The 25,365-nt window shown below is 41.1% G+C and overlaps 1 protein-coding gene across 5 annotated transcripts in view; it reads left to right on the top strand.

The window, feature by feature from the left end:
* Positions 1-25,365, top strand: part of Phkb (phosphorylase kinase regulatory subunit beta) — a 170,568-nt gene that overhangs the window by 95,446 nt on the left and 49,757 nt on the right. For all 5 annotated transcript variants that reach the window (XM_050120663.1, XM_050120664.1, XM_050120665.1 and 2 more), the window contains one exon: positions 5,700-5,794. In XM_050120663.1, the coding sequence (XP_049976620.1) occupies positions 5,700-5,794 (95 nt within the window). The remainder of the gene's footprint in view (positions 1-5,699; positions 5,795-25,365) is intronic.

The following is a 25,365-nucleotide window of genomic DNA, read 5'->3' as shown; positions in this document are numbered from 1 at the left end:
TACGACCCAGGGAGTTAGATCGGAGTTCTTGGCATGAGCTCATTTCCAGATGCATAGGCAACTTAGCAGTGCTTATATCACTGAAGAAAAATGACCGCTCCTCTCTTGTGGCCATTAAGTAGTTGCCAATAGCCGAGAACTCGCTATATAGACCAGGCAGGCCACGAGCTCAAAGATCTTGCCTCTGCCTCGAGTGCTGGGTTAAAGGTTTATGCTGCCATGTCCAGCTCCGAATTAGTTTTTAATCAAAGTTTAGTATTATGGGATCATGTCCAGCCACCTTCACACAAAGGAGACTGCAGCACTAGCCATGTGAATAAAAGCGCACACTTTCATGTCCTTTTCTAGAGAAGCTGAATCGAAAATAACTAATATCTCCATCGACACAGAAGACTACCAAAGGTGTGACACAGCTTTAATCAGCTTTTGGTTTTTCTAGCGTGGCTGTTTCATTAGCAAACTGCAGATTTCCACCCCTTCACCGTCTTCCCAAATCATCTATATTATTTTTTCTATCATCAGGACTGTCATCACCCAATAGCTTTTATTTTTGTCTTTAAGAAATAAATAAGTTCTTACTGTGTGCTACTTTCACGTGTTGACTATGTGGTATCGTTCCTTCCGTTGTAAACACCTTGGGGTGCCTCATGACCTCATTGCAGACGGCAAGGCGACTGCACCTCTGTTCTAACACTGCCTGAAGTTTTGTGTCTGCTGTCCTTTCACCACACGGGCTGCCTGAAGAATACCCCCAGTCATGACCAAAATTCATACCACTTGTCACGAGTTCTGTCCTGTATTTAGATAATTAGGCCTTAGATTAAATCCGCAGGCCGTTATTACCCCGGTGTAGTCAAGCCTGTACTGGACTGAATATCTCATGCCTGGCAGGTTGCTAGTATAAAACCCAATAGCACTGAGAAAGGCTGCTGATGACTTTGCCTGCATTGGCCCGGGACAGTACCTTCCAGTACTACCAAAGCTTGTCAGAAGTTACGGACTTTTCAGGTCAGGTCCAGCTTGTTTTCTGATAACTTTGGTTAACAGTGGTATCTTTAGTAATAAGGTACAAATTTCTAGTTCTGGTGGGCACCCAGTGGCCTGTGGGAGTCTCTGGGACTGTACTGACCAACAGCTCACCAAATGGCCTCACTCCTGGCACTGGGAGTTTTGTTTAACAACCTGTGGCTTCTGGGAGCAGGATTACCTGTGCAGACTATCCATCCGTGAAGAAGTTTCATTTTTTTTTTTCTTAATTTGGTGTGACTTCATTTTTTGAGACAGGATGTCACTTTGTAGTTCTGGCTAGCTTGGAACTTGCTATGTAGATCAGGATGACCTCAAACTCAGAGAGCTGCCTGCCTCTGCTTCTCAAGGGCTGGCATTAAAGGCGTGTGCTACCACACCCAGTCTCAAATTTTATTTTTAATAATGTTTTCTATACAGCTTACTATGTATGTAGGTTCCTACAAAGCTTTTTCGTGTCTTCTTAGTTTGGACTAAGCCTTTCTCTTACCCCCATCTTGGCTTAAACCTTTTCGCCCTCTGTATTCCTCCCCGACATTCTGATCAGATCTGTTCTCTGACTTACCCTACTAAAGGTCTCTTCCCTTCACCCTCTATGGGGCCTTTCTGACTTCCTGGCCTCTACAGACAATCCAAGTTAGACACACCAATCTGGAAACTGAGAGAGAACATGCATGCAGTGTTTGCCTTCCTGGGCCTGAATTACTCACTCAGTATATTTTCCAGTTCCATCCATCCTCCTGTAAATTTCATTCTTTATACTAGAATAAAGTTTCATCATATATGTGTACAACATTTTCATTATCCATTCATCAGTTAGTGGACTCCTAGGTTGATTATGTTTCTGAGCAATTGTAAATAAACAGCATAAAATATGGGCGAGCGAGCACCTCTGAAGTGTACAAGTCCTTCAGCTAAATGCCCAGGAGTGGTACAAACATCACGTGTTAGCTCTTGTCTTACTTTTTGTGGACCACCCCCCACTGATTTCCATAGTGGTTACACTCCCACCAACAGTGTGTAGGATTACCCTTTCCCCCACATCCTGGCCAGCATTTGTTGTCCTTTTGTTTTATTAATGATAGCCTCTCTAACTGTGGCATCCAGGAGACTACAGCAGGTATTGTAAACATGTTGAGGACGTTTAGATTATTATACAGATGAGCGGCTTTCTCAGAAGTGGAACATTTTATTTAATTGCTACTTACTACTAGGGCTAGAGAATTTTCATAAAAACTATGCTAACATCCTTTTATTGATTATTTTGCTAATTTCTGTGCCCACCCACCTTACCTCTACTGGGAGGAGGGCCCAAAGCAGGCCCCCAATATGCCAGTGCCACTGACAGTGTCCTAAATGACAGTATGGGCTCGGCTCAGGCTGGACTCTGGCCAGGTAAACAAAACTCAGTGTCCTTCAGGAGTCTTTTGAAGTGGGTTTCTGTTTGTTAGGAAAAGTCCTTAGTTCCCTAAACCCACCCACTACAGCCAACTACCTGTGGCAATGGGCATCTAGTTTCTGATTCATCTGAACAAGCCTATCCCAGTCCAGAGTCTCCTTGCTAGCCCCAGGCTGTTCTGACAAGGCTTTCTCCTACCAGTTGCTGCTCTCGGTCTCCTCCCCACCCCTAGACAGCCACAGCAGTTTGGTCACCAAATAAGCATTCTTTCTACCCACCCAATGGGGGGTTGACTGCTTTCCTTTACAGTCTTGTCTTGGAAATACTTGATTACCTTTGAGGTTGGGCATTGTGTTGTTAAAGTAGAAATCCTCTCTTCTTTCATCCATGGTTTGTTGTAATGTTAAAATATTAAAATATAAATGACCATTTACATACATTTTATTCATTATCTCTCCTCGTGAGAAAACTTAAGCCATTGAATTGACACCATGAAGACCTGTACCTATGTCTGCTGAGTGACAGAAATCATGATGGATTGGGGGAAGGTGCGGGATATGAGTGTAGGAATGGTGTACGTGTGTGTGTGTGTGTGTGTGTGTGTGTGTGTCCGTGTTTGTTTGGCATTTGTCATTACTCCTCTAAGGGCGTTTGTCACTTTTACCACTGTGTAAGTTAACGCAATGACAAGGACAATTAGTGTGTCAGTGCTCACTAATGCCACCAGTTTGGTTTCTTTTGTTTAGTGAGTCAGTCTAGGGAGGTTTCTGTGTGTGAGTTCCAGGTCCTAGGAATATAGGAATGAGGAGAAGCACACCGCCTGTGGTGTTCAGTGCACATTGTAGAAATGAAATGTGCACATTGTAGAAATGAAATGTGCACATTGTAGAAATGAAGTAGTGCCCAAAGAAATACAGACGGCATGCAAACAATCTGTTCAAGGGCCTGCTAACCACATGATTTATTATCTTTTTTAGTAGATTTAAGCTTGAGAAAGCTTTTCTTAACTCATCTGTCATCACTTACAAATGAAAAATAAATAATTTCATTTCTATAGAATAACAGCGACACATTATAAAATAATGCCATTTGTGGGATTTGTTTTTACATTTTAATGATGATATGAATGAACAGGGGAAATAATTTGCTTTTTTAGAATATGGGTATACAAATCAACCCTGATTCATAAGCTAAACTGAAATCAACAAATTGTTACATGTAGATACTGCAATGAAGCCTGTGTTTGGTTTTCATTTTGGAAAAGAAGTTTTTTCTTCCAAATAAAAGTACATCTGCTATACGATAGCTATGAACAATTCGCTTAAGCATTTGTGTGAGAATTTTGTGATCTGTAAAATGAACAGGCTGTTAGAATTAATACATGCTCAGTGCTTAAACAATAGTAAGACCTTAGTAAGCACCTTTTAAGGGTTCCTGCCCTTGCTGATTTTTCTGCTGTTCGGATATTTTCCTATTATTAATGAGAACTTCCAGCAGTTACTGAAATACCCTTTGGTGATTTTGTTTCTTGAACAACATTGCAGACATGCTTCTGAGTTACCACAAAATAGAACTATAATGGAAAAATATTCCCAAGCTGCAGAGAATTTTACAATCATTACCTCCCTGCTCTGTTTTTCAGAAGTATTCATTACCTAAAAGCAGTACCTAAAGCATTGCGGAAAATGAACTGTCCTTTTTGAAAAATAAAAAATAAAGGATCTATGGATATAAGCATATTTGTACCAAACTTGGCGTGGTATTGTTTTTTTATATGGTCACTGTATAGCTAACGATGCAAAGTAAAATGAGCATGCTCTGTAGGTTAATTGTAATAAAATACAGGGCGTATCAATGCATTTTAGTTAATTTCAGGTTTTAGTGCTAACTCTACTCATGTATAGATGTGGACATAACTAAGTTAATGTGCAAATGTAAACATGTCTAGAGTGGAGATTGTCCTGCACATTTGCATAGTCTCTCCCAACTTGAATCCCAATAAGTTATGCAGAACCTTATTTCAGGGGTGCTTACCCACTGCCAACTCTCCTAACACAACGCCTCCAGTCTCAGGTGCTGGTGACCATCACCCAGGTGTGGTCTACAAAATGCCAGAGAAATATTGACTGAGGGCTCTCTTCCCCACCGGCCTGACCCCAACCCTCCCATCCAGATGTTGGCTTGCTGGCTCTGTACTTGGATTTTATCAAAAGTTTCCACACAGAACTGCCGTGTGGAAAGGGCTTCCATGTGCACTGCCACACGGAAGTGCCATCGTCTTATGCTGGTCGTTTGTGTGTGTATTTGTGTGGTATGTGTATATGAAGGAGAATTTGTATGAAGATGTGTGTATTTAAAGTCTCAGTCACTTTCTTTTTTCCAAATCTGTTCAATTCTCCGTATGAGTGCCCTCCTGAGCCTGTTCACACAGTTTGTGTTATTGCAGATGTGTTCATCTCACCGGGTTATCTAGCTTGCGGCCATACATTTTGTATTTGCGTTCCCACTTCGGTCTCTGAGTATTTCTTTCTCTGTCACTGTTCTTGATTGTGTATTTATTTTGGGGGTCGGCTTAGCCATTTCCCAGTGTTATTTTACCCTTTTCTGTGCCTGGTTTGAATTTGATATTCTCCATTGTCTTTCTATTTCACTAATTATGACTTTCATCGTTTCCACTCTTCCGCTTTGGATTTAGTTTTGTCTTTTCACCCATCACCTGAAGGTTGGAAGTTAGGAGACTGGTTTTATATTTTAACTCTATTTAATATGTACAGAAATGGTGGATATTTTCCCTATGAGCAGCACTTTTTCTACAGCCCCTAAATTTCGATGTGTTTATCTTCATTCATCTCATCAAAAGTGCACTGAAGGATGTTTTCCTCTCCTCCTCCCCTCCTCCTCCCCTCTTCCTCCCCTTGTTTGGGCATGAGGAATACTGGGAATAGAACCGTGTGTATGCTAACAAGCACTCTGAACCTGACCCTGAAAGTATTTTCTGATTTTCCTTTCAGTTTTCATCTGACCATTGGTTATTTATGAAGGTGTTACTGAATTTCCAAATATTTGTAAATTTCTGAAATGTCTTTGTCACTTGCTTCTTATTTCATTGCACTATAGATCTTATAGCACATCTTATCTCTCAGGGACTGGGCTAAGGAAAACAGACCACTCGTCTCTTGTTGAGTGAGATTTCCTGTAGTTGTCTCTGGCTCACAGTGTTGTGTATTTGGTGTGCTGTGCTTTGTTTATAACGTCACTTGCTTTCTTTTTGCAGTTGATGAGTTAATCAGTCCTAAAGACATCGACCCTGTCCAGCGCTTTGTCCCACTCCAGAATCAGCATAACGTGAGCATGAGATACTCCAACCAGGTAAAGAGATAATTCAGTTCTTAATTTAGATTTATCCAGAGACATCGAAATGTTCGTTAAAGAAGCAATTTTATTCAAAATATATTTATTCTTGCTTCTTCTGTCAGAAAGACATCTTTTTACTTAAGATTAAATAGCAAAGGTTATTTGTTGATAAGGAAGTCCAATTAAGTGTCCTCCATATAGACTGTTTCCAGACCACAGGGATTCCAGACTTCATGGATGTGGTGCGTGTGTTTGCAGGAGGATAGCAGTGTGCTGTGGATGGGAGAGAGGAAGTAGGAAGCCAGGGAAGGGAGTAGGAGGCCATGTGAGAGGGAGGTCCTGTGCTTGATGTCTCCTCTTGTGTCTCCCTGACAGGACTGTGTACCTGGAGAGAGCTGTTCTTAGCACATTGTGCCATGTTCCGGGAAGGGATGGTTTTTAAGTTCTCATGTTTACCAGCCATGGATTTAGACTGTGTTGTGTCAACACACACTAAAGTGTTTGCAGTATCAGCAAGATTGATGTTGACTTGAGCAAACCCTCAACTATTAAATGATACCAGTAATGAGAACTGTTAAAATGAAAATGCTGTAGATTGTGGGAACTGCCTGAGGAGAAAGGAAATGAACCTGTGTGTGCCTGGGTTTCCAAGCAGTTAGCGTGCATTTAATAAAAGTGGCAGCAGCACTTGCTGCTGATATGCTTACAAATCCAAATGCTGGTTTTAAAAAATGCACGTATGCACACAGAGAGAGAGGGGGGGGGGGAGAGAGAGAGAAAGAAAGAATGAATGAATGTTAAAACATTTTTTAAAAGCTTTGTGTTAACATGAAATAAGAAATTTCACTGACCTATTATCCTCTGTAAGGTAAGGACTGACCTTTAGCTTATGCCAATGTGTCCTGCCAGTGTACAGCCTGTACCATGTGAGATGTTCATGTTTACTTAAGAAGTATAAAATGAGGAGTCTATCTAAAGAGCAGAGTGCCGGGACTCCGCTATTGCCAGACTGTGTGTACATTCAGACTGTCATTTACACGGTATTTCACGTGCTTGACCTAGTTCTCCAGGGTGACAGTATATTAAGCCTTTTCTTGAATTGAGGTGTAGGAGGAGATAGAACTACAAAGCCTGTTATAGGCGTGTGACTAGCAAAAGTACCCTTTTCTCATGCTTGGCATACGTCGGGCAGGTTGCAGGCTGTCTGTGAATTACAGAACACAATATACTTGCAGTTCTTTCTCTCCTACTCAAGAAAGTTTGTTCAGAGCACAGAACAGTAAGGGTAAACTTAGAGAGTGTTTCCCGCTAACTATATCAGGATTATTTGCTAGTTTTGCTGGAGGGCTATGCATGGCAAGCCTTCTAGATGCAGCCACTTCTTAGCTAAGAGAGTTCTCTGGGGTGAAGGCTGGAGCTCCTCTCCTGCAGCATGAGCAGAGAGTGTCTGTGCAGCACTAACCCGAGTTTCTGCGAGGGAGGATGAGGATTCCCAACAGAAAACTGCTGGGAACTAGGACTGCCCTCTCCATTGGCAGCAAGTCCTCTTGTGCTGCTTTCTTACCGTGATAGCATGCTTGACATGCCTGTAGCCATTGCTGGGGCTGAGGGCGTGAGACGTGGGGGTCAGAAATGCACCAGATACGCAGCCCTCTCTTTGGTTTGTTTTGGGGCTGGGTTGTGACTGGCCATGTTGAAATCTGTGAGTAAAGAGTCTCTTGGGATTGACCAAGTGCTCTAAGCTCTGCCAGATATTCTGAAGGTAAACAGAGAGCAGTGAAATACAGATGATGCCTGAAGGAGAATCTGTCGTGAACAGAAGGTGTGGCAGGAGGTCGCAGGTCTGCCTCTGGCCTTCACAAGTCGCTAGAGGCCACAGAACTTGGAAATGTAGTAGACACACAGAATTCAGTGTAGGGAAAGACTGCCGAGTAAGACCATTAAAGGGAGAGGGGCTTTAGCTAGTTTTATGGAAATAAAGCTGAGCCTCTGTTCCCATGGAGATAAAGAGATGTGCTTAGTAATCTAACCAGTGTATAGCAGTGCCGCCCAAGAAAGATGTTCAGGTATCCTTGTCCATGACTCCTACCGAGCGTCAGCCATGTACACGTTTAAGTAGTCAAAAATTTTAGCTATTGATTGAATAAAAAATAGCTCTTTAATTTGAAAGAAATAAAAGGCCACAGGAAATTACAGAGAAAGTTCCTAGGAATCCTTCCTCAACCCTCCCACAAGAAGTCACAGAGAACAGAGAGTTTCCAGGAATCTACACCCTCAGATCCTGTGTACTTTATTAAACAGTATAAAAATCAGAAAACTAGCATCGGTGCAAGCTTTTGTTGGACCAGTTGCTCTCACACACATTTGTAGTGCTACATCTACCTACTGCATCACATGTAGCATTGCGTCACTGCACAGTGAATATGTCACCACAGAGACTTCCATCTTAGGGCCATGCTTGCTTCTTTTGCTACCAATGTGTTCTCTTTTATCTTTATATTTTTTTTCACTTCAAGACTCTTAAATGAATATAGCTTTCAATTTGAAGGCTGTCTTTTTACACTTAATGTATAACTTAACACTTCTGTGAAGCCTTAACTAATTATTCTTTATCAATAAAAAATTGGGAGTCAGATATTGGGGTAAGAACCTGAAAGATGAGAGAAGCAGGGGAGCAACCACCAGTGACTTCCTACCTCTTTGGTTTCTTCCTCCAAAGGGGCGAGATCCTCCCTCAGCCCCACCTTACTACTTCCTCTTTCCTATCTGTCTATAGTCCTCCAAACCTCTATGGTTAATTTTGGTAAGCTAGTAGCTAGCTCCACCCTCTGACTCCATGCAAGCTTTATTTGTCAGAACACAGTCAAAATATCACACAAGTCTTCTATAAGAGCAGCTAGTAGTTAAATTTATCTATGGTTTGCTCCTTTTCATGACTGAGTTATCCTCCACGGTATGACTGTACCATAGTTTATTTTACCATTGCCTTGTAAAGGACGTGCTGTTGGGTGTGAATATTTCACTATTTCCCCTCTAGTCATTGAACGACAAGTCCAGTTGTTATAATTTCTATTCAACTACCAGTCTGATTAAAGAAATTCATTAAAGTGGAAGACAGTGCACTGTGCTTACCTCACTCCTCCTTCTCATTGTTATTTCCTTCCAGTGTCATCTTCTGTTTCAGAAGCATCTTTACATGATCTGTGGGTAACTCTTCCAGCAGCCAGTTCCATAGTTTCCATTTGTCAAGGAACATTTTTATGTTGCCTTCAATACTGATTGTAGGATTTGTTTGTTTTAATATAGGAAGGATTCCTGGTCGATGGCTTCCGTAGTTTGAGATAAGAAATTCTGCCAGTTTAAAACTGTTGACTGTGTGTTAAGTCTCCTATGTCACTAGGCCCAGCTGATAGATGAATCTACTTTCTATGTGGCTCTCTACTTCATGGAGCAGGGGTTGAATAGATTTGCCACACTCTGAAGCCACTGTAGGTATGCTTAACTACGCTCACATAGGAATTTGTACAGAACCGTGGGTAGGCAACTGGTGCCTCTGTTGAGAAACTAGGACTAGGCTCTGCATGGTCACTGTTTTTGTGCCCTGCTCCTACGGTGAGAAAGAATGCTTTCTTTTGTTCTCTTGGCTGTATCTGTCTGTTGCTTTAAACCAACCTCTCCAGGACCCAGCCTAGAGAATGCAGGGTCTCACAATCCCACTTGGATGCCAGTATTCAGACTCAGATATCTGAGCAGTCTAGCTTACCTGTTTTCAGAGTCTTTTGGAACCAGCTGTCTGGGACACCTTTTCCCTCATACCAGGATGTTTTAATGGATAATTTAAAGTCTAATGAATAAAGAAGGATTTTGTGATCCTTGACCTTTCTCTAAAATTATTTTTCAAAACACTAATAATATCATTTAAAGTATTATTGTAACAGCTTAACACGTAATTTGTACTTCATACAATTCACCAAAGTGTGTAGTTCAATAGTTTTTGCACTGTATGTACTAAAATCAATTTTACTTTTTTATTGCTCCAAAAAAAAATTACAACTCCTGCACTTTTAGTCTTTGTCCCCTCATGGTGTTCACCATCTCTGTGCTTTTGCTTATTTGTATGATCTGTAAGATTTAGTGACTGGCATTTTTTCCCAGCATAACATTTTTAAGATTTATACCAGTGGCAGGACTTAACAGCACTCCATTCCCTTTGTGGTAGAACAGCATGCCACTTTAGGTTTATGGTATATTTTGTTTATGAACGTGTGAATTGTTTCTAAGCTTCGGCCATTATGAACAGTCCTGCTGCAGCCTCCCAGTGCCGTCCCTGTGTTCCCCCATGCCTTCATTTCTCTTGGATATAGCTAAGAGTGGGATTGCTGAATCGTATGCTAAGCTGTAGTTGAACTTTCGGGGAATTGCCAGACTGGCTTCCGTGTGACTACACTATTCTGCATTTCCTCCAGTGTGTGAGGGTTTTCATTCTTCTACATTTGTACTAATACTTATTTCCTTGGCTTTAAGGCAGTGGGGCTGGTGAAGTTGTACCTAACTGTGTTTGATTCTCATACCCCTAGTTGCAAAAAATAATCATATTTTCATATGTTTGCTGGCAGTTGAGTTACCAAAATTCTCTGTGTCCCAGATGATTCCTTTGTATAACTGCAAACATTTTCTCCCATTTGGTGAACTATCATTCCACTTTCTTGTCATTCGAAGCATAGAAATTTTAAATTTTGATGAAGCCCAGTTTTTCTATGATTACTTTTGCTTTTAGTGTCATGTCTAAAAGCCATTACCTAGTTCAAAATCACAACCTTGTAGCTTACGCCTACCTTTTCTTCTCAGAATTCTGCAATACTATCCCTTAAATTTAGGTGTGTTGGCCATTTTTCTTGAATTTTTATATCTGATATGAGGTAGGAATCCAACCTCTTTCTTTGCATGTTTAATCTCTAGTTGCCTTCATTTCTGAGTAATTTCTTTTTTTTAAATATTTTATTTATTTATTATGTATACAATATTCTGTGTGTATGTCTGCAGGCCAGAAGAGGGCACCAGACCCCATTACAGATGGTTGTGAGCCACCATGTGGTTGCTGGGAATTGAACTCAGGACCTTTGGAAGAGCAGGCAATGCTCTTAACCTCTGAGCCATCTCTCCAGCCCTTCCGAGTAATTTCTAACATACACTTCTAAGTGGAGTAAATATATACAACGGTCATCATTTTAACCATTCATAAAGCAAATAGTGTGTTGGCTTTAAATACGTTGGCAATGTTTTATAGCCATCACCAACTACTGTCCATGTTAATAATCTTCATCTCCAACAAAAACTCATTTAATGACAGCCCCTCCTCCCTCCACCTTGTAAGCCCTGTTATACTTTCTGTCTCTGAATTTGTCTATTATAGGCAAATAATGTAGGCAGAATCACACAATAATCATTCTTCTGCTTCTTGATCATTTCACTAAGCATAATTTCCAGGATAATTTTGTACTTTTCATTAATGTGGAGTTCCCGTTTCTTCCTGGTAGTTATTTTGCTATGTGTCTGGAGTGATTCATTAGCTGATTGTTTGTAGTACAATAAATGTGGCGATTATTCTCAGGCATTAAGTAGTCTTCTCCCCAATAAGAAGTGGAGAATGTAATTGGGAGGTTTTTCCTGGCTAGCCTTGTTTATGAGCCAAGTGTCTGATAGGAAGCAATCCAGACCCACATCACTCTGCCCTTGGCGAATGCAGGAACATGAGGAGTGCCCTTTGCTGGAGCTTCTAGCTGCCCTGGAGGCAGTACAAGCCTGTGTGTTAAATGCTGTGGAGGAAATGTCCTGCTGCATAGCCGTAGCTCCCTGCGGAGCTGGGCACTCGGTCTCGGTGCCATTCTCACTTCTCCCCCCGTACTGTGTACCTGCAGAGTGCCCTTCCAGTTTCCACTCTCGGTGGTGGGTCTGCGCTCCTGGCCAGCATCGTGGGTGTCACCCTCAAGTCTAAAATTGTTTGGCAAGATTTAACTGGAGACTCTCCCTTCCAGCACTTCTGTTGCTGTCTTCTGTGGTCTAGGTTTTCAGTAAACTTTGAGTAATTTTTGTTGAGTGTTAAGGAGCAGTTACATGGCCAAAAGGCCATCTGTGCAGAAAGCTGAGTTTGCTGCTCCACCAAAAAAAAAAAAAAAAAAAAAAAAAAGTTATGGGGTTGGAGAGATGGCTCAGAGGACCCAGGTTCAATTCTTAGCAACCACATGGCAGCTCACAACTCTCTGTAGCTCTAGTTCCAGTGTACCTGACACCCTCATACAGATATGCATGCAGACAAAACACCAATGCACATGAATAGCAACTTTTAAAAAGACTGTCTGGTCTCATAACTTAGTATGTAAATTATATAACACTTCTCCCACATTATTTACAGCTATTTTTCCTTTTAGGTTCTTTGACAAGTTTATTCAGTTTTTAAAGGTTTATTGATCATGGATGATTTAGGAACATCTGCACTTTTCTTTGGGTTGGTTCATCAATATGACCTCAAATAATTAACCAACTTTAGACATAATTTCTTCTTCAAAGAAACAAAACAAGCTAACTCAATTAGCTTGGCAAAAATAAATAAATAAATAAATAAGGTGTTCCTGTGGGACCAAAAATCTAAATTTATTTACCTGTATGTGTGGGAGTAAAGTTTAATAGAGCATAGAAATTATTATGATTACCATAATAAAATAGACTAAAATAGTCAAGGCATCCACAGTGTTTCTGAAAACCCAGGCTGTCTATGCCACAGCCATGCAGGGGTTAGCCTCAGGTAATTCTCTCTACTCTCAAAGGAAATATGACTCTCTTATCAACACTATTTGTACCAGAGCCTATTAAAAATCTAAGTACCTTGATCAAAAACTTAAGAACTAAGGAAGTTGAATTGCATGTTTAAAGAGAGCTTTTAATAACATCACTCTAATTAACCTGCTGAACTTATTAAAATTAAGTCTTGGTTATAAGCATGATATATAATAAAATATTTCATGTGTAAGATGATTTTAGTCATAGATGAAATATAAAAGGGGAAACAGATCCAACTAAGAAAGTAAGATGTATGGTCCAAAGTAAAGATACACAGTGAGTAGTAGGCCTGGCTGTAATGGTCTGTCCTGTCCCTTTAAGAGACAAGCCCCACCCCTCCTCTTTCCCCTTCCCTTCCTTAACCAACTAAATAAATATCCTACCTCACTCTGCATGGTGTGCCTATCTGTCTCTGTCTTTCACCTGACTCAGCTCCTTGTGGGACAGACTGACCCGCCGAGGTCTCTCACCCACCATGTGGCTCCCTGCCTGGCACCTGCTGCCGCCCCTCAGGGGAACCACAGTGTTTTATTTTTACCGTTACACTGGTACTGTCTTAATGATCATTTCTGATGCCTTACTCAACATCAGTGAGTGTCCCCATGCATTGGAGACTGGCTTCGACAAGGATACCTATCACTTACTACACAGTAGGGCATGGGGGTTAGAAAATTAAAGGGAATAAAGACGCAAGTGAAAATAAAAAACCAGAAACATAGGATAGTACTGAGAGGGAGTTCCAGTGAATACTGAAATCTGCCCACATTTAATTTTTTATACACTTTTATACACCAATACATTGCGGGGAGTGGGGGGGGGGCAAAAGCCTGTTTTAACATGATACAAAGTACAACTAGAACAGTTACTTGCTTCAGTACTTGAGACATCAAGTCCTTAATTTTTGAGAAGAGTGTTTTATTGTTTAGGCAGGGAGCCCACCCTAGACCAAGTGTCCTTGAAGGCAGTCACTTCTTAGGTCAAACCTCCTAATTCAAAAGAAGGAACAGAAGTATAATAGAATTCTTTGACCTTTGGTCAGGGTGGAGTGGAACTACCTGTTTGGACCAAATGTCTAAAACACCAAGTAGCCACAACTTAGGTCAGAGTATGTGGCCACACTTGTTGTCAACAACTTTGAGCAAGCTAAAACTCTTTTATCTGTACACAAGGTGAAATTGGTTCACAGTTTTTTGGCCTCTACACTTATGAATAAATTTATTAGCTTTACGTGGAACTTTCCTCTACCCTCCTTTATTTTTGCCTTGTAATTCTTTTCTTTCTTTCTTTACTTTTTATTTATTTATTTATTGGTTTTTCGAGACAGGGTTTCTCTGTAGCTTTGAAACCTATCCTGGAACCAGCTCCTGTAGACCAGGCTGGCCTCAAACTCACAGAGATCCACCTGCCTCTGTCTCCCGAGTGCTGAGATTAAAGGCCTCAACCCTTTTGTGTAACTTATTTTTAGAACAATGTAACAACCAGCCTTACTTGCCTTGGATTTCCCTTGTCATCAGTTTTTACAGCCTAAGCTCATGCACAGTCATTATCTTAAATTATGAGCTCTCCCAGGCCGCGGGTCCATGGTGATGAATGTGGATCATTTGCTGAAAGCAGCAAACACAGAAGTTGAAAGCAACCTTCCAAAGTGAATGAATATCTATCATAAATGGATAATGTCAAACACATTTGGATTCTGCTTGATAAACAGTGATGTTTGGAATACTGTTTGTTTTCTGGGTCCTTTGGAGTCAGTGACTTTATCCCTTATAAAACTCTGTTAAATATTTCTGTAAAATATCACATTCTTCCCCAAACATGATGCTTTCTGTGCTGTTCATAAAGACAGGGTGAATTCCTTTGTTGTGTGTGCATACACACACACACACACACACACACATGCCCTTTGTTAAACACACACACAGGGAAGCCCTTTGTTAGGAACACAGCCATGCACAGACACAGACAGACACAGCACTTCACAAGACAGCCTTCAGGCAGGCACAGATTCAGACTCACACAGCAGACAGAGGATAGAAGAAGACACAGGGAGGGTAAAGTTGAGAACACAAATCTGGAATCCTTCTTGGTTAAGTGACACGAAAGGAAACAGTTTCTTTCTTCATTTTTTTTCCTTTTGGAGTTAATCACTTATATATTCAAACTGACTACAATCTTGTCTCAAAAAATACCGTAAATTCTTTATGAAGTATCTTCCTGAAGTGAAGTGAGTGTGAGTGTGAGTGAGTGTGAGTGAAGTGAACTGAGTGTGTGTGTGTATGTGTGTGTGCATGCACGCACTTGCAGAAGTGATGCAGTGTGGTCTTTGTATCATATAAGCCTAGCCTATCTCTTCCGTTTTCAACTAGGTCCTTAAACAATTTAATCTCTCTAAGCCTTTCCTTGTCTATTATATAGAAATGATAACTCCTGACTACAGTGTCACAAATGACAATGTATGGACACTTAAGAAAATGTGTGATGCATTGTAAGAGCTAAATAAGTATTATTTTTACTTTTATTTCAAATTGCATAATTAAGAGATAAGAAAAATATTGATAAGTCTGAGAGAAAATGTTATTTACAAATATGTAGATACATGTAAATGTCATTTTGTGGTTAAATCTTTATTGGGTAGTCATTTTATAATCATTAACATATATTTGATACTCAATTACTAGTCATTATATTTATAAAGTACTTTAAATGTCTGCATAATGCTTCCGCATTTGACTCTATAGCAAGCACATCAGTTTCTTTTTGTGTTTATGTGGCAAAGTAATAGACAAAAGCAGCTGAAGGAAGAAGCAGTCCATCTTGACTCACAGTGTGAGGGGCTGTCCATTGAAGAGGGAGGTGTGGCAGCAAGACTGTCCTAGCTGTGGTGACAAGTCAGGTGTCTGGTCACACTTCATTCATTTATGAAGATTAATTTCAATTTTCTCCCCTTTTGTTCTTATTTTGTCTTGGACTCCTCGCACCTGATGGTACTAAGCACACTCAGGCTGGATCTTCTCTCCCTACTTAGCCCTCCCTGGAAACACCTGCAGCATGGTCGGGGTGTGTCTCCTGGGTGATTCCAAATCAGGCCAAGTTAGCATGAAGATTAACCATCATATCAGGTGACCCTTACCAGACAACTGTTGACCATTTCTATGCTACAAGTTGGTCCTAATAGGAACCAACCACAGTCTGATATTTATTGCTGTGAAAATAAATTAATTAATAAAAATGCTGCTATAACATTTAAAAACTATTGACGAGACATGCTTTTCATTGGATGATTTCTATTTACTCAATACTTCTCTATAAATAGAACATTTTATACTGCATAGCTCCTGAAAACAAGGAAAGAGATGATAAAACAATTTACATGTATAGTTAAACAAATGAAAGCCTCCCTCAGTAAATGTATTGTTGCAGACCTAGAATTGGAGATGCAGTTTTGGCTTCGTTTTTCTCTTTCTTTTTAAGTGCCTGCATAAACCATTAAGCTGCTCATCTCTGTAACAGAAGGGGAATTATTTTTCTACTTTCATTAAGAAAATTCAAAATCATGTACAGAGTCTTAGGCTCGTTGCCTATATCACAGCATAGGCGTTAGAGACTATTAAGACCTTGGGTAGAGCCTTTAATTTTTAAGTCATGAAATAGCAAGGGAATTGAAAGAAACATGGCGTCTCTCCGGTTACAAGGTAGCAGCGACACGGGGCTGGACTCTAGGCGTGCTAATGTGGGGCCTTCTGGGCCATGGTGGGAAATGTGAATTTGACGTCATTGTTCTGCATTCTCATCTCCCTCATTACCTCTGTGATAAACCTCCTAAACAGCATGGTTTGCATGGCTGCTTCCTCACACCAGTAATAACAGTGTCTGTGTAGCAAGGGGATGAATACTCACTGTCAACTCGTAGAATATAAAACCAACGTACTTTCTGGGTGTCTTTGTGATCTTCACAACTAGACAGTGTCCTGTTTACTTTTAGCTCTCTGCCCGTTACTTCCTGTAAGTTGATAATATTTTTGGATTCCATGTTGTTGGTGTCTTGTAAATGATGTGTGAAGCTTTGACTTGATAAAGAATTGCATCAATAATGAGGAAGTTCCACCCTCATGAAGCGGAGAACATTATTCTTGTAGGAAATGTTAAACTTTGTTTATTGTTTTATCTGTCAGTTTCCTTACATCTCTGTGTGATTAAGATTGTACACATACATATGTGAACCATTGTTTTAATTCAGGCAGATTTTTAAACTGTGGTTTTAGTTACACTAAAATATTAGCTCTGCTTATTGATAGTTTTCATTTGGCTCAGCTATGGCTTCTTTATTGTCTTTTCTCAGATTGCACTATCTTTGCATATTCTGCTCATAAATATTGAATTATAAATGCCCAAATTTAATGCTTAATAATATTGTTTGGAACCTAGAAGGCTGCATATTCATACAGTTCATATGATTTTCCTATGATTTCATGAATCTTCAGCAAATATTTATATTTTATTTATTTTGGTTTTGGCTGTCATATTTCCCAGCCTTATTCACAAAGGTCTTTCATTGTGGAGCCTGTGATTATGTGTAAAGATGAGCTGTAAGGGACAATGGATGCTGCTCGTGACTCTTCCCATCATGTTGTGTGTTGGGGTCTGAAAGACTATGAAGTCCCCCCAAGGATATGAATTACATGTTTCACAACATGAACGCTTCTTTATTCTTCTTAAGTTAAAATTATTAAAAGGGAAAGGTTGACCTTTAAATTCTCAGAAAGGTTTGTAAAATAAAAGTCAAAGAGGACCACTAAATCCTAGTGTGTACTGAGGTCCTGCCTCTAGTATGTCTGCAGGGTTCTTTCAGTTCTCCGAATGCTGGGATTATCTTGCCCTTCTTTCATCCAACTTTAAAGCTTTTTAAGCTACATACATTTCTTGCATCTTTAGAGGGCACATGTACCATGGTGCTCATGTGGAACTTGGAGTACAATTTGTAGGACTAGGTTCACAGTCCTTGCTCCACAAGGTTTCCTGTGGGTCCAACTGAGGTCATCAATTGGCAGTAAGTACCTCATTGGCCCTTCCCTCCATCTTTAACCTGTTCCATATGGAGTTTTTTCTTTATATATTTAGTGGCAGGGTTCTTTATGTAGTTCTGGCTGTTCTGAAACTCACTCTGTAGACCAGGCTGGCCTCAAACTCACGGAGAGCCCCTGCTTCTGCTTCCCAAGTGCTGGGGTTTGACGTGTGTGTCATCATCCTTGTCTAGATACTCTTTTCTTCAGATTTTTAGCTTTCTTCAGTTTACAGATTTATCTGATTCTGCAGATGTGTTTGAGTGTCTTCCCCTAAAAACAAAATGTTCCCCAAACGCTTTTCCTATTTCACCTCTTGCACAAAATTCCTTCACCTCTTCTGCTTTGTTACAAGAAAACCCAACAGTTTTAACTCAGACGCCAGAGAACTGAGCCAGTCACACACAGAGGAGAACACCCAGAGCAAGCCTGTCTGCTGTACTTGGTGCTTTTTGACCTTGTGCTACTAAACCTTGGCTCCCTCGTCTGCCGTTAGGGAATCTTCTTTCGTTGTAACTCACATGAAGTCCCTCACACAAAACCCAAGAATGAAATGACTAGACTTTGAACTGGCGCTTCCAACTGCTCCCCCCTCCCATCCCCATTCACAGATGTTTCCTGGGTTGGTCTTTCCTGTAGTTGTCCTATGATTTCTCAATATTTGCTCTTCCCTTCCATGTAATCACAGCTGTGAATAGCATGGGTTGGGCTCTCCAGCCTTGGCCTGTGTGGCTGCTTTGTTGTTGTTTCCGGGACAGAGGCAAGACCTTTAGTTCTGTCATTTAAGATAAGTATGTAAAACCATCAAGTGACAGAAAGTGCTTTTGAAAGAGGTAAAAACTTTTAAAAATGAGTTTTCTGTGTCAAGGTTGCTGGTATTCTCCTGTAAGGTATTTGCGTCCCTGGAAGAAGCGTCAGCAAGCTTGGCCTGCTCTGTTCTTTCAGACACGGGAACTGCAGCTGAGATCCACAAATACTTTTTAAAATTCACTTTCTACTTTTAAATGAAATTGTAGAGAATCACTAATCTAATATATAAATAGATGGGCCCTTCAGGCTCTTTCTCCCTGGCTAGCTCTAATCTTAAGCCAGTTTTAGCCTTTTAATTATGCTTGACGCTGTTATTTCTGATACTCCTGTTTGACTTTCCTCTTGTTTCTATTGGGCACTCCAGGTTGTTGCCTTGGCTTTCCTGGGAATGTCAGATAGCCTTCATCACAGGAAGAGTGTGCCTCTTGCTGTGTGGCCTGTTCCTTAGCTCCAGGGAGACAACACTGTGGAGTAGCATTCGCTTTGGAATTGAGATGGACAAAGTGTCTGCTAGGTTTCTTCAGCAAATAAGGTTTGGCTGAAAACAGCCCATAATGACAAAATTTCTAATGCTGGCAAGACCTCCTGCTGAGGGCTAACGAGTAGGAATGGGTGTCTGTAATCCCCCAGAGCAGAGGACAGGGCCCTGCAAATGCTGTGGCCTGGAGACAAAACTGGCCTTGAATTTGTTTGTTGCCTTGCTTTTATTCTTCTTCCTCTCTTTCCTCACTTGTCTTTATTTCAGTAAAAGGCCAGCCACAGAAGATTATTTTATGCAGCATAGGGCATATTAAAAATGAAATGAATTATAATCAAAGCTCAGGGCAGTGTTGAAGAAAGAATTGTGAATTTTCCATACTATGTAGATTATTTAATAGAACTATTTTTTTTTATTTATTTATTTATTTATTTATTTATTTATTTATTTATTTATTTATTTTTTGAGAAAGGGTTTCTCTGTAGCTTTGGAGCCTATTCTGAAACTAGATCTTGTAGACCAGGCTGGCCTCAAACTCACAAAAATCCACCTGCCTCTGCCTTCCGAGTGCTGGGATTAAAGGCGTGTACTACCACCACCTGGCTCTGGTTTCTTATTTAATTGATAAGCGCTAAAAAATTATATTCTCCCAAAGCATATTTGAAAAACAATGTGTGTTTTACAGGCAGTTCTTCAGGTTATCTTTAAAATTATCTCAAGTGGCTGTTGGTGGGACTTGACCCCATTTTGCCTGTCTGCACCAATGTTATCCTTGCCTGTGAACACATAAGGACTAATATTATAGGTCCGAATGACTAGACCACAGACTGCTCAGGATTTGGACAATTCTCCTCAGTTTTTTATGAGGTGTTTCTGAGTGACGTTAATATTTAAGTCCAAACAGGCAGTAAACATGGTTGCCTCCCCTGTTGTGGCCTGACCACCCTCAAGTGTTGAAGACCTCAATAGAATAAGTCCAACCTTCTACATAAGGGGAGGGTCCTCCTAGTGAAACTCCCTGAGATAGTGGCTATTTTCTTCCTAGGTATTGAGCCTTCACCCTTGGGTTGGGGCTACCCCATCCCTTCAGGTTCAGACTCGAACTGTAGATACTGCCTCCTGAGTTCGGCTGTCTCAGTAAGGGTTTCTATTGCTATGATGAGCATCATGACTAAAAGCAACTTGGGAGGGAAAGCATTTACTCATACTTCCACATCGCAGTCCATCACTGAAGTCAGAGCAAGAACCTAGAGGCAGTAAACTGATGCAGAGGCTGTGGAGGAGTGCTGCTTACTAGATTGCTTCTCATGACTTGCTCTGCTTTCATCCTCAGGAGTAGCACCATCAGTAGTGACCTGGGCCCTCCCATATCATTAAGCAAGAAAATGCCAGGCAGATTTGACTATAAGCCAATCTTATAGAGACATTTTCTCAATTGAGAATCTTTTTCCAAATCACCGTAGCTTGTGTCAAGTTGATGAAAAACCATCCAGTACAAGAGACAACCCTGTACCCCTTGGAATCTGTTCCGTTTCATACTATGCAAAGCTACCTCCTTACAGTGATTCTCTTTGCCCAGTTCTGTCCCTTACCTTGCTCCTCTCCACGTGAATGTGCATGTGTGAGTTCTGAATCTCTTGAGAACTGTTTAGTATAAAATACAGTAGCCGCAGCACGTAGTCTGTGAAACAAATACTGTGACAAAATGCCTTGTTGACTTTAGCCCTTGACATGACTTCAGCCAAGTTCCCTTCTACCAATGAGATTTGTGACTTTGTGGAAATTCCATAGCCTCTCTCTGTGCCAGTTTCCTAATTTTTAAAGCATTGTCATGAGAATGTGCAACAGAGTGCTGAATAACACATGGCATGTAGCAGCTCTTAAAACACACTAGCATTCTCAACATGAACATTCTAAAAACAGAAGACAAAAATAAGCAGAGAAACAACGAGATGCATCTTCTCAGAAGCTGCACTTTCTGCGAATAAATTGCTACTGAACATCTGTGTATCTTTCCATGCCATCATCTTATAAAAAAGGAGCCACATTTCCTCCTCAAAGTTGGGCCTACTGATCTCTTCTCATAATAGTTTTCTCGTGACTCGCATAAACCAGTGGGTAGTAATGCCTTGAATGAGTTGGGTTGAGTGGTCAACTCTTAAAAGCAAAATTAACAGCTGCTGTTGAATGGTTCTGCCATGTAAGCACAACTGTTTCCCAGGACTTCAGTGCAGTAGGTTGACTCTCTAAGAGGTTACAAATGTGAGAAAGTATTAATCAACTCTAAAGTGGATTGCTAACCGAGATGCATATGAAGACATGCTCTGTGTTCTCTGTACTAACATCTGAAAAGGAATGTAACCATTAAGTGGAAAAAGCACCAGAAGCACTCTCTGTTTATATAGATTCCACCTCCTTTATAGCATGGGCTAACTCTAGAGTGCGCTATGAATAATCATTGCAAGCCTCTGTGAGATGATGTCGAAGTAGGTGAGCAAAGATGCAATTATTAGACATTTACAGAAAACTTTCTATAATTTCAAGTTTTTGTTTCTTACGGGTGAATTGTCTTCTGAAAAGCATTAGATAAATGAAAGAACGGGAGAGAGAAAAGTCTGGGGACACACCCGCATTACGGCTTCTCCGAACACTCTTGAAACTTTTTTTACTGTGTATTTATAGTCCCCAGGTGCAGATCTTCTCTGCTACTACTTTGGCCTGATGTGAGCAATTTAAAAACTTAAATCTAGACAGATGTACGTGCAATGTTTTAATTATCATCTCAAGTTTCAAGCGAGATGAGTTGCAATTTTAATCTAAGTAGTACCCAGCTGATGGGCAAGGCATTCCATAAATGTACTGTCTACTCAAAAATGGTTAATATTATAAATTAATGTTAAGTGTGTTTGTTATCAAGGTGGAAAATGTTAAAAACAAGATGCAGCCTGGTTTTATTTATAGATATGAAAATTTTAATGAATATTTTCAACTATGGGTTAACATTAATTATCATGATTAACATGATTGTTTATAGAAATGTATATACATTTAGTTATGAATATTTCCTATTGTTAAAAATAATCCTGTTTAATTTACACCCCCCCCCTTTTTTTTGCTACAGGGTTTCTCTGTAGCTTTGGAGCCTGTCCTGGAACTAGCTCTTGTAGACCAGGCTGGCCTTGAACTTACAGAGATCTGCCTGCCTCTGCCTCCTGAGTGCAGGGATTAAAGGTATGCGCCACCACCGCCAGGCTTACAAGCAAAAGATTTATTTTTTAATTTATGTATGAGTGTTCTATCCACATGTACAGCTTTATGCCAGAAGAGGGCGTTAGATCCCACTAGAGATGGTTGTGAGCCACCATGTGGGTGCTGGGAATTGAACTCAGGACCTCTGGAAGAGCAGCCAGTGCTCTTAACCTCTGAGCCATCTCTCCAGCCCCATATTTGCAAACATTTGCTGTGTGTGTTTAGGATTCATATATTGCCATCAGGAATACTAAACATGTTTTTATTCCAAGTCCCTAAATGAATACCAGGGTATCATGTCCATTCCTGTGTAAAAAAGGGTCCTTCCAGTAGTCTGTCATTATCTAGACTCATAAACGTTCCATAAGTGGATAACCCTTCCACAAATGGCCTAAAGCAGTCTGTGATGAGTGCTCAGTATTGTTGTGGGAACCTGCTCTTGCTAGCAGAGATGGAAGAAGCACGAGCACTCTGATGTTTTGGAGTCGTAGTTAGAGTAGACTAAATCCTCGGCAGAGGATGTGGATAGACAGAGAAGAGAATTGCATCCTAACATGAAGGACATCAGGCAGTAGCTTGAGATGGGCAAGAGCGAACCATCTTTTCTGTGAAGTGTTCTAAAGTAGGCAGCGAGGAGAGCAGTGTTCTAATGAGACACTGGGGGAGTAGAGAATCCATGTCCTTAACACGGCGTAGGGCTATCCATGCTCTTACCCATCATTCCTCTCTTCATTTGTTCAACAATGGGTCGCCTCCTTCATGCAAATCAGTGGCACACGGACAATAACTGGACTCCACAGTCCAGAAGACTGACAGAGGCCTGCTTGAAGGGAAACACCAGGGAAGCTGTCAGGGTGACTCTAGATAGTTTGGTTGGAAGCGTCACCTCAACTCCCTGACACCCCTTTATCCAAAGAGTCTGGAATGTTTGGTTGGGGGCTTCACCCCAGCTCCTGGCATCCATTTTGGAATGTTGGGTGGAAAGCTCCATTTCAAGCCTTCTCCCCTGAGAGTTGCCTCAATCCAAACTCCACCTCCGAGAAAGCCCACCAGCGGTGACCCCTCTCCAGGGAGGGTCAAGACAACTCCCACAGGCTATTTAAACTGCCCCTCAGAGAACCAATACAGGGTCTCTCCTTTTCCCTCTCCGGGTTTTCTGGGGTGGTGGTGGGGAAGCATTGGCATCCATTAAACCTGGACTTCTAATTCAGTTTGATTTGGTCTGATTTGGGTTATTGTATAGTCAGAGAGGTTTATCAGGCCAAAAAAAAAAAAAATGCCGTAGAGTTAGTGGTCTTGGATTCCAGTGTTATAAATGTGAATATAGTCATCATAATTATGTGCAATATATATTTTGTTTTAGTTTTTTTTTTTTCAGCAATTGAGATTGAGTCTAGGATCATGTGTGTGCTGGGCAGGTGCTATATCCCCAGTTCTGAAGTAGACTTTTACTATTTCTGGTGAATAGCTAAGTTAGCAAACACTGATTGAGCTAAAAGTGACTTCAGGAGTCACATGAAAAACAATAGTATAAATATGATTTGTGTAGTAAATCAAGGGTTGTGAATATTTTCCATGACGTCAGTTTTACTTTGAACCTCTCCATGTGTGGTAGACCTAATTACAGATAAACACTGAATTGAGAGACTCTCCTGATTGGGCAGAGCAGTGAAACAAGGTAGCTTGAAGTCCCTGCTCTCATGGAGTTACTTTCTGCTGATTGAATAACAATGAACTATGTTAACACAGGTTCTGGAGCTGACAGGACCTTTAAGGAAGTCTGAAAGGTTGTAGACTAGCCAGAGAAGCTGGAGATTCCTGGGCAAAGCAGGTTAGGTGTAGAGGAAAGGGAAACCCTAAGAGGGAGGGATTATGGCTGGACCCATGTGGTAAGAAGTCATCCATTTAACAATGTGTTGGAAAAGCATTCCAAGTAAGAGCAGCCACTGCAAAAGCCCTGTGATGGGGCAGAGAGAACCCAGTGTCCATACAGCATGGTGGGAAAGAAGAGAGAGTGAGGTGGGCAGGAGCTAGAACGGGAAGGCCCTCAAAGCAGCTTGGTTCTTGACCTACAGGTGACAGGAAACCATTGGAGAGTTTGGATGCCATACATGCAGGGATGGGGTGGGATGCCAATTATGAATGGTGGATTTATACTTTCTAATTCCTGTCTGTAGGAGGGAGGCACTGAGTGGAAGTTAAGATGCGGTAGATAGACCAGTTAGGTGACCATGTACAGGATCCTGGCGTCTTTGAGTAGGATTCTAGTGACAGTGCAGATGGAGGGATGTGGGGGGAAGGGGACAGGCAGAGCGAGTGGACTTATTTTTGTGAGTTAGCAACACATTAGACAGGCGTACAGCACACTCCAATGGTATAAGAAACAGGCTAAACTGGTTTGAATCCCAGCCTTGCCACTTGCTGAATTTAATTTTGTTCTATAAATGTTGTTGGTTTTGTGGTGCTGGGATCAAACACAGGGACCTCTTGCTGTTGAAATAAGAGCAGCGGGGCTGCGTCCCCAGCACCCCGGCTGCCTGCTAGCTTATGCCCGAAATAACAACACACAAACTGTATTCATTTAAACACTGCTTGGCCCATTTCTATCTAGCCTCTTCTTGGCTAACTCTCGCACCTGGACTAGCCCATTTCTAGTAATGTGTGTAAGCACCCCAAGGTGCGCTTACCAGGAAGATTCTAGCCTACGTCCATCCTGGGTCGGAGTTGCCTGGGAGAGCAGAGCCTGGCATCTCTGCTCCAGAGAGCAGAGCTGTCGAGTCTACCCAGGAGAGCTGAGCATGGCATCTCTGCTCCAGAGAGCAGAGCTTTCAGGTCTCTCCTGGAGCAGAGCAGAGTCTGACCTCACTTCCTCTTCCTCCCAGAATTCTATTCTGTTTACTCCTCCCACCTATGCTTTAACCTATCAGGGCCAGCCAAGCAGTTTCTTTATTGCTCAACCAATGAAATCAACAGATTGATATGACACTCCCACATCATCTTGCATTCACGACAAGTACTCTGCCTCTGAACTACATCCCAAGCCCATAACTTCTTAAAACTCTCCATGCCTGAGTTTTCTCATCAGTAAATGGAGCCATTGTAATAACATATCGAATAGAGGCATTTCCATGCGTAATTTAGTATAACTTCTT

This window comes from Alexandromys fortis, unplaced genomic scaffold, assembly GCF_014885135.2.
Source record: "Alexandromys fortis isolate MF-2015 unplaced genomic scaffold, M_Fortis_MF-2015_v1.1 scaffold_186, whole genome shotgun sequence".
Taxonomy (NCBI): domain Eukaryota; kingdom Metazoa; phylum Chordata; class Mammalia; order Rodentia; family Cricetidae; genus Alexandromys; species Alexandromys fortis.
This window is presented reverse-complemented; position numbering and strand designations above follow the sequence as displayed.